Consider the following 11,090-nt stretch of genomic DNA (forward strand, 5'->3'; position numbering starts at 1 on the left):
CTAGTACCTGAACTCTTTTACTGCAAAGCCACACTGTTGGACCACAATGTGTCTTGGCATCGTCTTGCTTTCAGGTCCAAACTCTTTGGTTGGTTCAAGGTGAGGTTTTCTCTGCACAGCGGAGACGGCCTCACAGCACCGTGGCATCATACAGCCTGCTGGAGTAGGCTTGTTTGTCAAGGTATATACAGTTATACAGGAAATGACAGTAAGATCAGAATGCAAATTCCACCAGAAGGGAGGAAACAAGCTTCCTGAACCCAAATGTGAATTACATGCTTAACCAGTGTCAGTGTGTCTGAGAGACCCAATGTGAAAGTCTGTGTAATTACAATAGCAGCGAGTTCCTCGGAGGAGGAAGGAAAAGGAGCATCATATTATTTGTGTGGTGCCCTATAATTTTATAGAAACTTGCTTTACTGAAGTATAAACTGTTGCAAAGAGGAGGTACAGCTGATGGTCTGCAGTCTGTCTTTAGACAGGAGTCAGAGGTACAAATTAAGTGTGTGAACACACTGTGCAGTTAGCGATCAACGTGTCACTAAACTTCCTGCATCCAGCTTCACAGGCAAATTTATTTGCATGTGGTTTGACTGAAACTGAAGGCTTAACCAGGCTTGTGACCACCTAAAACCCTCTCTGAATGGATTGAAAACCACTGTCTGCGCTTCCCTGTTAGCGCTTAATTAAACTCTTCCACTGATGACTCTCCCTTGTTTGTCTCGTTACTGAAGCGTCCTCTGAGGAAAAAGCCTTTGTTGTACTATGAAGCTCATTAGAATGATCAGCTCCTAAAACTAAGAATATGTAGTATTTTTTACACTGTGTGGTGTGAAAAGCAGGGATTCACAGTTTATTCACAGTATGAACAGATGTACTCTACTTTTTTTTAGCTGTCATAGCTCAGTGGAACAGAAATCTTAAGGTTCCTGGTTCGATCCCCTGCTGTCCTTGTCCTTGAGCAAGACACTGAACCCTCACTTGTGATGACACCTTGCAGGCAACCTTGAGGGTACCAGCCTATAATGTTCTTTTTTGGCTCTATGTAGGTTCTTCCATCACAGTCCCACAACATTTACATTCTCTTGCAGAACCTTATATTAAGGGGACCTAAAAACTGGCATTTTGAAACACCATCAACTTTTCCTGACATATCTTCAATGAAGACGCTTTGCAAAAGTGTGCAGAAAATTTTAATTTCTTTCTTTTGGTAAGGAAAGTTTGATTTCTAAATCAGTGATTCCCTGCAGCCGGGCCTTGAGAGCGTACTTCCCAACCTTGAAACCTCAAAAATGGGGAGGATTTCAGAACCAAAGCCTCATTTGGTCTTATATCTCTTATATCTTATATCTCATCATCATTACAGTAATTATCATGACCAAAACCAAAAATGCTTTAAAATTCTGTTGGGCTTTTTCTTTGTTTTCTTGTTAAACTCCATCCAGTCTCCAGTTCCAGCCTCCTCACACACACGAACATGTTTCTGCTAATTTTGACAGGTTACCATCTGAGGTGTGTCAATGACTTGTCATTCTGGGGGCAGTGACACGGCTGCCATCCACCCCGGGTAAGTGAACAGTGTGGTCTTTGTGCGCTCAGGACAAAGCTGGTGCTGTGAGACGTCCAGGAGGACCTTGAGGAAGGACACCTGAGCACCAAAACACCTCCCTGCTACCTTTTTAACACAGGCTGTCAGATTCTGAGCTCATCCCTGCAGATCCACAAATAGAAAAGATACTTTACTATCAGAGACACCATTGTTGGTCATTTCAGCACATAAAGTGGGTGCACTGAAACAGAAAAACCTTGTTGCCATTTTTTCCAGTTTTGAGGGAATTGAGGGAAGCTGTTTGCCCAGACTGTTGATACAGCTGCAGCTAGAAAGTACTTCTTCCACTGTATCAGAGGTACATTACATCAGCCCAGATAACCCAAACAGAGAGAGAAACCGTACTTTTGCCTCTGATTTGAGGTCATAAACCTCAGATTCGACTGTTAGCTCATTCCACATTGACGCATTTCTGGAATTCTTTTTTTTTTTTTAAATCTTTGTTTGGGTTGCATTCCTGGAAAGTCTTTCCCATATATAGTGGAGCAGCACAGCGTCGCAAAAAATGTGCAACAAGTTGTTAGAAATACTTGCAGGCCTTCTGTGCACACAGGCTTTCACCAGGATTATCAGTGATGAAGCTAATCCCTCTCATGCAGAAGGCCTGCAGCCAGAGGAAAGCTGTGCGTTGTTTATGTCAAGGTGAGATTTTTTTTAAATAGCAAGAATCTCTCTAAACATTTATGTATTAGGTAGATGTTTTATCCTCTGACTTTAATTCACCCCAAAATCCAATAAAATTGAGAATCTACTGTTTTTTGAGCAGCTTTGTGAGGCTGTATATGGACACAGTGGTATTAAGATGTCAACATGCTAACATGCTAACAATTACAATACTAATATTGTGATGTTTAACAGATATTGTTTACCATGTTCACCATATTAGTCTAATTCAGTGACATATATAAGATGGCTGACATGAAGTTAGTCAATCGTCTTTCGTTCTCTGACTCACCCCTCCAGTGTAAACTACAAAAACGAGGCGAGACCACATGTCACCACACTCTTATATTAACTGTATTTGTGTAAATGTATCAGGTGAATTACTATATTTGAGAAAAGCAGGAATTAAACACCAGCAACAACAGTCTGAGATTTTGAAGCAGGAAAATGAGAGACTGTACCTTTATTTATGACATCATGGGATGCTACATAACTGTAAAATCAGATCAACTTTATTTATATAGTGACAAATCATGCAGAAGTTCTCTCAGGGCACAGTTTTGCACTCATAATATATTTTCAGCAATTCCTACTATGAGCAAGCACCGACAGTGAAGAGGAAAAACTCCCCTTTTAACAGGCAGAAACCAAGAGCATATGAAGCTATAGGTAAAGTTTGCATCTTTATATGTATAATATTATCTTCTGCCAATGTCCACATTATAAAATAATGTTGTTATGTTGAGCTCACCTCTACAAGACCTCTAAGAATTCTGTTAGAGCCCTTGGGACTCCTCAGACTTTGGGAACAACTGGTTCATGTGAAATGTTTCAAAACTAGCTGAATCAAAAATAGCCTCTTTCCCCTGAGCTTCTTTTCTGTTAAGTATTTGTCATGTGCCCGACTTAATCTATCTTTGCCTCAGTCTGCAACGCAAAAGGCCCCTCAGGAAATGCCTGCCGGAGGGTAAAGCCTGGCTCCAGGATTTCCAAGGGAAAAGGTGTTGAGAGAAACCTAATCCAGCAGCGGGGCTGTGAGGGGACTGTTTGTGAGGAAACGGACCCCTCAGCCTCCTCACTGCTCACATACCTGACATACTTAAGAGTCTCTGAGCCGACCTACGCAGGCTGATACCAAACACTGATAGATCATCTTAACCATGATCCATCTTAAATCACATCGTAATGCAACCTGTGTTTGATATGATGTCAAAAATAAAAATGATGTAGTCTTGCCTGTAATTCAAAGGTTCTGTTTTTTTTTTTTTTTTCTCAGCCAGGGATTTCTTACAAAATAGAGAATATACCATTTGGAATAATCTGACTTAGCCTATCTTTATTTTATTTAGCCTATTATAATTTTTATTTTTACACTTACACTTCGTACTCCCTTACACACTGAAAGAACACAAAAGAAATGACAGATATTAAAAACATAAATCAACACAGTAAACCAGTGTTTCTATTCTCAGTTGGTGACGTATCCTTGACTGGCAGGATGAAAATTTATGTATATGTTTATTAAGAGTTATAGATAGATAGATTTAAATGTAATCAATTAATATTTTGGAATTAAAGATTTAACTATGCAGTATCACTGCACTGACTGCACACTGAGGTGCATGTAGCTGCAGATCCTTTACTTTACTGGTACAGTAACAAAGATGCAACAAAATGAACCATCTCTGACAGTAATCAGTGAGGGCCAGACACCAAAAACACTTTGCCAGAAAAGTTTTAGGAAAATTACAAACTCTGAAATACCTTCAAGGATATTGACTGATAATGACTTTTTACATTGTTGATCCAGATTCTGGCAAATAAGTGGCATAAAGCTCAAGATATATTAGAGAAATTGATTTTGACTTATTGAGAACTTTAAAGCTGCACCAATATTTTCATATTAACAGTGGATCAAATGACTACATGTAATGTGATCACTTGTATAGTGACGAGAAGTTTCCCCTCAGCTCCACAGAGTCGGTCATTGTCTTCTCTCTTCTAGCTATTGGTTTTGTAGATGAATCATTATTTATTATTACACTATCAGAACATATCAACTGGTTAAATTTTACAAGACTGATCCACCCATACAGCTTCATCATTTCCACATTGTTACATCATGAATAAAGTTAAATCTATTCTGTCTTTTGTTGCATTCAGGGAGAAGTATGAGCCATTAGACACACCTCATGATGACAAAAGTTTCTGTGGAATGGAATCTATTATGGCAAAGATAAAAAGCATTATTATCAGACTAAAGACTGAATCACTGAGGCTTTTAAAACTCATGTCTGTGTACACAGCTACCTTTTGTTACTCTTCAGATCCTTTATTTCAGAACAGTACCAGCAGACTTTTAAGTGTGGTTGTCTTTGTTGTGTTTGAATGAAGTTCTGAGTTTCTATGAAGCGTGACTGAGACTGAGGCAGAACCTCTCCTTGGAATAAAGTGACATTGTGACCGGGGCCTCTGGTGAGATAACATGCCCCACCACACACCTGGTATCTCCTGCCAGGCCCAGCAGCTGCTGTGTTTCCACACAGCGTTACCATGGAAGAGGCTTGCAAACATTGAGGTCTGTGGGGACCAAAGACTTACACTGCTTCTCCTACACATACTAAACACACACACACACACACACACACACACACACACACACACACACACACACACACACACACACACACTCCTCACGGATCAGTGAATGGGTTAAATAGTTAAAAAATGGTCAGAGTATGGTACTGAATCATTGAACCACGGTCACACAAAGAAAAAAAAAAAACTACATCTAAAGAGGCTTTACTTTCACACATGAGCATAAAGGAGCCGTTTCACTGACCAAATCTGCTTTGTGGTTGTAATGCTCTTTAAGAATCTGGGTCAGTGAAAGCAGCATGAAGACAAAACATTTTTTGAGCCTTTAATAATGGTTTCTGCTGAGGTTATGCAACTTACTGTAAATATGACTCCAGCAGGTGTAAGAGAAACGTATCACTTTCCTCTGCCAGAGGTGGAAACACGTGTTTGGTCTGCAAATCAAAAGTAAGGCTTGGCTTTGACTTTCCAAGTCAAGTCCAAGTCTTAAACTTTGTCTTGAGTCCTGAACAAGTCATTATCACCAGATTTAAAGCCATTTAAAGGTCTAGTATGTAAGATTTGAGGGGATAACTCTGTAGAAGAGAAGCCACATCCTCTCTTGATTAAAAGGTCCCATTCTAAGGTAATGAAAACACACAAAAAAATATTTTCAGATGATTATACACTAATAAAAACACAATGTCTGCCTTATTCTCACAATAAATCCCCCTGAAACTTACACACTGGTCCTTTAAAATGATTAAAGAGAGTGACAGTGTGTTATTCCTGAGATAAAATCATGCTACAGTCCTTTGTCATTTCCCAGCTGAATATTTTGTCATCTGTTTTTTGTCGAGCACAGCAGAGTCCTTTATATTCAAATGTGACCATCTAAGGTATCATTGATTGTCTATCTGCCCCTCAGTGCTGCCAAACACACCGTTACCTCTTGTTTGTACAGCGTGATTACCTGCTGCAGGACGTACTTTCCTGTAACAGATTTTTTAAGCAGAATTTTTAATTTTGGGGCTTGGAAATGATATGAAGTCATTCTAATTGACGAGGCTAAAGTCCAAACCAAGTTCTGAAGATCTTGACTTGAGTCCAGGTCATGTGACTGAGGTTCAATCCTCTGTCCTCATCACTCCTGATCTTGACCTCAGTCATAGCGGATAGCAACAGACACAGTCATGGCAAACAACAAGGGAAACTAAATGAAGCGTAACAGAGGCCTCGTCAAATTGTTGATCTGTGCACCTGAATGGAAATTATATTGCTTGTCTCAGTAACTGACACGGCCCTGACAAGGCACATGCCCTCTGTCAACTGCAAACAGTCTAGTTAGGCGTAATTAGCCGGGCTGTTCTGCGGTGCATGGCAACAAGACAAAATAAACATGAACATAAGTCACAGTCCTCTGACTCATGACAAAAGCTCACTATCAAATAATATAGCCTTTATTAACAGATAACAAATATTTGTTTTTATATTCACAAACATATGTATTGATATATGGTCTTTATCCTTTAATTTGTATGGAATTTCTCTCCCAGCTCTCCTCTGATGCTGGTATTTTAACTGTTCCTAAAGTAGAGTGAACTTTGCTCCAAGACAGAGGAGCACTCTGCCCACTTACATTAGACACAAAAGCTCTGCTGACATTTTTAAAAGTCACCTCAAGTCCTACTTACTCAGGCAGGCATTTAAAGTTAATGTGGTAAAACTTCAGCTCTTCGGTGCATTTATTTCTCTGCCGTTTATTGGATTTTTAAATTACATTTTTATTAAATTTATTCATGTATTTATGTCTATTTTTCCTACTGTTGTCCTCGTTTTTAATGCAACTCTGTGAAGTACTTTGAGATACATGTTATGTATGAAGTGCTATATAAATGTATTATTATTATTATTATTATTATTATTATTATTATTATTATTATTATTATTATTACATCATTTATATGAGCTGTAGTGAAAGATTGCGTCATTACATGAGCCCTACTGATGAAATACCGACACCTGCTGGACAGAGACCGGAAGTGCAGTCCGTGTTTTTAGGAACCGCCCATCCAGCATTCGACGCTTTCCATTGGTTTAAATTTAGAGGCGTGCTATTCGATTGGTCACATTTTGTTCCGTCGGCCAATCACTGTTTTTGTTTACAAGCAGCACAGAGGTCACAGTTGAGGAAAATGTAAAGTGACGCAAGGAGCTTGCAAGAGAGGTGAAGCAGTGATGTAACGTTCAGGAGGGAGAAACTTTATGAAATCTGCAGTTTAAGAAAATGAGTCTTAGAGACACATAACGAAGCTTCGTGTTTCCTCTGACGATGTTGTGTTTGGGTGTGAACGTGTTGAGGCCGTCGCTGTCTTTACAGAAGGTTGGTGGCTAAGCTAACAGTGCTGTAGAGCTAACTTTGGACAAGCTAATGTTACTAAACTAGCTAGCAAACGTTTTCTAACGCTAACAGATCTGACAGGTTGACTTTGACCCAACCTTCACTATATCAACACCTGTTTGTGATTTTTGAAGGAAAGACACCATTTAGCTATTTCAAGACCAATAAGAATTCATCATGTTTCATTTGTAAGACAGAGCAGGCTGAACTGTTTATGTAGCTTATGTTAGCTAACTAGTGAACAAGTGATCCCTTTCAAAGATTTGGAAAGTTTCGCTAAGCTTTTGACTGTGTCTTGTGACCCAGATGTTGCTAATGGTCATTATATGGTAGAGCTGCACGATATGGTAAAATGAATGCATATTATTGTGATTATTTTGACTGAAGTGGCGATATATGACACGATTAGTGGGAATGATTATTTTTGCGTTACAGTTTTCATTTTTTCTGGCAAAAAAAAAACAACTTAAAATCTAGTGATACACTAACAATTATTTTCATAGTCAATTTTTTTCTTAAAAATTTTCTCAAACTGCATAATCGCCCACTTGCTCTTTATATCCACATTACTGATGGTTATCTCTACAGTATTGTTGCAGTACTGAGGTATTTGGTTCAAAATATTGTGATTTTTGATTATGCCCGGCCCTGCTGTTGCATAATCTACAGCAGGCGTATTCTGTAAGATCATCATGTGTTTGCACTATTTGATCATTTACAGTATGTTATTTCAGAGAAAATGTATATAACTTAAAAAACAAAAATCTTGTAGCTAACATTTGAAATGAAAAGACTGAGTCATCGTATTTGTCATTCAGGAAATTAGTGAGCATTCAATGATTATGATCAAAACATACAGTTAAAGTTAATATGAACAGAGGGTACAATAAACAGTGGGGAAATATACACTGATTTCTGGGGTTATACAGGAATTTGCAGATACATTTATAGTAACAACGAGGATGTGATGATAAAGGCTTGGTACCTGTGTTTGAATTTTACACTTAAAAAGCTGCATGAACCCTGAATAAAATAAAATTCTTTCAGATTTTAATACAAAGATTAGAGCAGAAGAAAACCAAAAGAGGGAAGCCAGATGATTATATTTAATCATCTAACATCGTAAGCTTCTTTTTTCCAGCTGTGCATCTACTCCCTGCTGCACATGAAACATCAGTTCCATCACTGCTGTCTGCAGTCGTGGAGGAGAAGTCTACACAGAGGCACCGTTCGCTGTCTCTCGACTGGTCCGGACTCATCTGCTCCATCCACACTGACTGAGTGCACTGAAGCTGAACACAGCCACAGTACCTCCACCTGGTCTCCTGACCAGGGTCCACCGCCCGCTCCCACCCACTGCTGCATGAGCGGCTGCCACAACTGTGTGTGGATCGAACACGCAGAGCAGCTGCTGGAGTACTACCACGACGGAGGCAACCGGGCGCTCGCCGCTATCGAGGAGAACGTCCTAGATGAGAACCTTAAAACATACCTGAAGATGGAGATCAGACTGTTGAAAAAGACATGATTAACTGACATGGAATCAGCAGCCTTTCACTGACTGAGTGTAAGCACTTTATAACACTCCAGGCACTGATTTTACCTCCACATTTTCACTTCCTCCCGCTGTGAATCGCACAATTCACGTCTACAGAACATTTCAGAAAACAGACACAAACTACCAGAGGGCTGTGCTACAAAGAGAGTTCGACTTAGCCAGGTCTTTCTTTGTGTGAGCTTACTTGACAAAATTTAAAACTCCAGTCAGAGACAACAGCTATCTCAGCTACTGTTGGGCAGTAATGCGTTACTCAAAAAACTAAACAGAGAATGAAGGAGAGGGAGAGAGGCATGCTGTCCACAGGTGGAAGTATTGTCAATATTTTGAGCTTGTTTGTCTCCACGAGAGAGAATCTGCGGTGATAGAATCTAATCTAAGTCCACACTTAAACAGGTCAACTTTGTTTCCACCACAGCCAACATCTGGACAGATAAAACTTCGAGGTTTAACAGTTCACTGGATCAGCAGTTCAGCTTAGGATACCAAGTAAGAAGCAAAGAAATCTAATTACTTTTTAAAGGAGTAGTAAGTAAAAATTAAGTTATTACACTTTCTTTGTAGTTTGCCCAACTGCATGCATGTTCCTATAAAAAGGGGGCATTTTCTTTTTAAGCACAAAATGGACCAGTAGTGCGCCGCCCACTTCAGTCAAGAGGAACAGGTTGTTATAATGGAGAGATGTGAAGTAATAAAACATTATTGCAGCAAAAAGCAACAGTGATGCTGCAAATAATGCAAGAGAGGAATACTGGCAGTAAATGACTCATCAACTCAATGCACTCTCAATGCCTCCTGTTTATTTCTAATGTGACAGCTTCACATTAGAGCTCTTAAACTTTAAAATTCACACAAGATATTTAAACATGCTACTCAAAAGGTCTGACACCAGCCCATAATGAAGGATACGTGGAAATCACTCTAGTGTTTTTGGCTCAAACTGAAATTAATTCTCTTGATTGAATATTATCCATGATAAATGTTATATTAGCTACAGTGCAAAATGGACTCAGCAGCAAAGAAGACCATCATTCAAAGTCGTCCATAGTTTCCTCGTCATTCTTTCAGTGTTTGGATGATTCACTGTGTTTAAGTGTTAATTTTACCTGAAGAAAATGGGGAAAAGTGCTTTTCTGCATCACCAGCTGAATGCATGAACGTTCCCGTGGCAACGTGATGCAGACCGTTTTTGCTTTGGTGACACACTAATGTATAGCTCAGCAAGTCTGCATGTATAACATCTTTCTTCTGCCGAGACTCTTTATCCCTCATAGAGAACATCATCAGGAAAATAATGAATGGAACGGCGGTGCTTTTTACAGGCGCTTAAGTGTGTGAAGCATGAGTTACCATGGTGATCTAACCAAGTTAAAAGAGAGTCGCCTTCATCAAATTTAAACTGTGATGTGAGGCTCAACAGACCTTGCCAACATATTCATCTCGTTTTGTAGCAAATCCCTCTGTACGGTGTAGCTTTAAGTTCCAACTTGAAACGTGACCTGTTACATTTCAAGAACATCTGAATTGTCACCACATTGGTCTTTTTTGGGTTTAGTTTATGAGATGCTTGAAGTGCCGTGTTTTTTGTGTGGCGAGTCCAGATATTTAAAAAAAAAAAAAAAGTTGTCACTATTAAAAAAATCAACATACCAGATAATATCTTTAGGTCTCATCTCAAAAGATCCATGTGGTTTATTTTTTCTTCATTTTCTTATCTTTTTTTTTTGGTCTGATTCTGTGTAATTCATTGATTCATTGTCACGTTCCTTTAGTCATGAAGCACATTTGCACATTTGTTTTATTTATCAGTGTGTTTGTGTGTTTGAAGTTTTAACTGAAATGTTAAAAGTCTATTTTTATGTCTTTACTGATCATTTGCTACATTATATTGTAGTGTATATTTATATTATGTATTTGAAATTTTTAAAAGCTGTTTGTTAAATAAATGTTCCTTCTAAGATGAACAAACTGTTTAAAGAACTGTTTCCTTCAGCAGAGTGAGGAGCCACCAGGTGGTGCCAGATAGACACAAAACTGTCTGTCTGCTCTCAGGAGGATGAAATATTTTGTCTGATCCTCTTAACTTGTTCATTTCATCATCGTGTGGATTTATTCAACATGTTCAACCAACCAGCTCTTTTTCAGGAACAGTTTGAAGAGCTGTCAGACTGCATTTACCACAGTAATAATAATAATAAAGGAGCAGTTATCAAACAGAACAACTGAATGAAAACAAAATTCAGTACATTTAATTGGTTGCTTTAAGTTTGACAGTTAAATAA

At 38.8% G+C, this 11,090-nt stretch overlaps 1 protein-coding gene across 1 annotated transcript; it reads left to right on the forward strand.

Moving 5' to 3' along the window:
• Positions 1–7,033: 7,033 nt before the first annotated feature.
• Positions 7,034–10,255, forward strand: oxld1 (oxidoreductase-like domain containing 1). The gene is made up of 2 exons (XM_084740898.1): positions 7,034–7,232; positions 8,392–10,255. Exons 1-2 carry the CDS (start codon positions 7,182–7,184, stop codon positions 8,776–8,778), a joined length of 438 nt encoding a protein of 145 aa, XP_084597024.1. The 5' UTR covers positions 7,034–7,181; the 3' UTR covers positions 8,779–10,255.
• Positions 10,256–11,090: the final 835 nt, after the last annotated feature.

The sequence above is a fragment of the Lutjanus erythropterus genome, chromosome 17 (assembly GCF_056507025.1).
Source record: "Lutjanus erythropterus isolate fLutEry1 chromosome 17, fLutEry1.hap2, whole genome shotgun sequence".
Taxonomy (NCBI): Eukaryota; Metazoa; Chordata; class Actinopteri; order Lutjaniformes; family Lutjanidae; genus Lutjanus; species Lutjanus erythropterus.

Bases quoted from the DNA above. Each gene is read 5' to 3' on its own strand.
- oxld1 (XM_084740898.1), top strand. From the start codon at position 7,182: ATGTTGTGTTTGGGTGTGAACGTGTTGAGGCCGTCGCTGTCTTTACAG. The intron at 7,233-8,391 runs GTTGGTGGCTAA...TCTTTTTTCCAG, and splicing joins CGTCGCTGTCTTTACAGAAG to CTGTGCATCTACTCCCTGCT.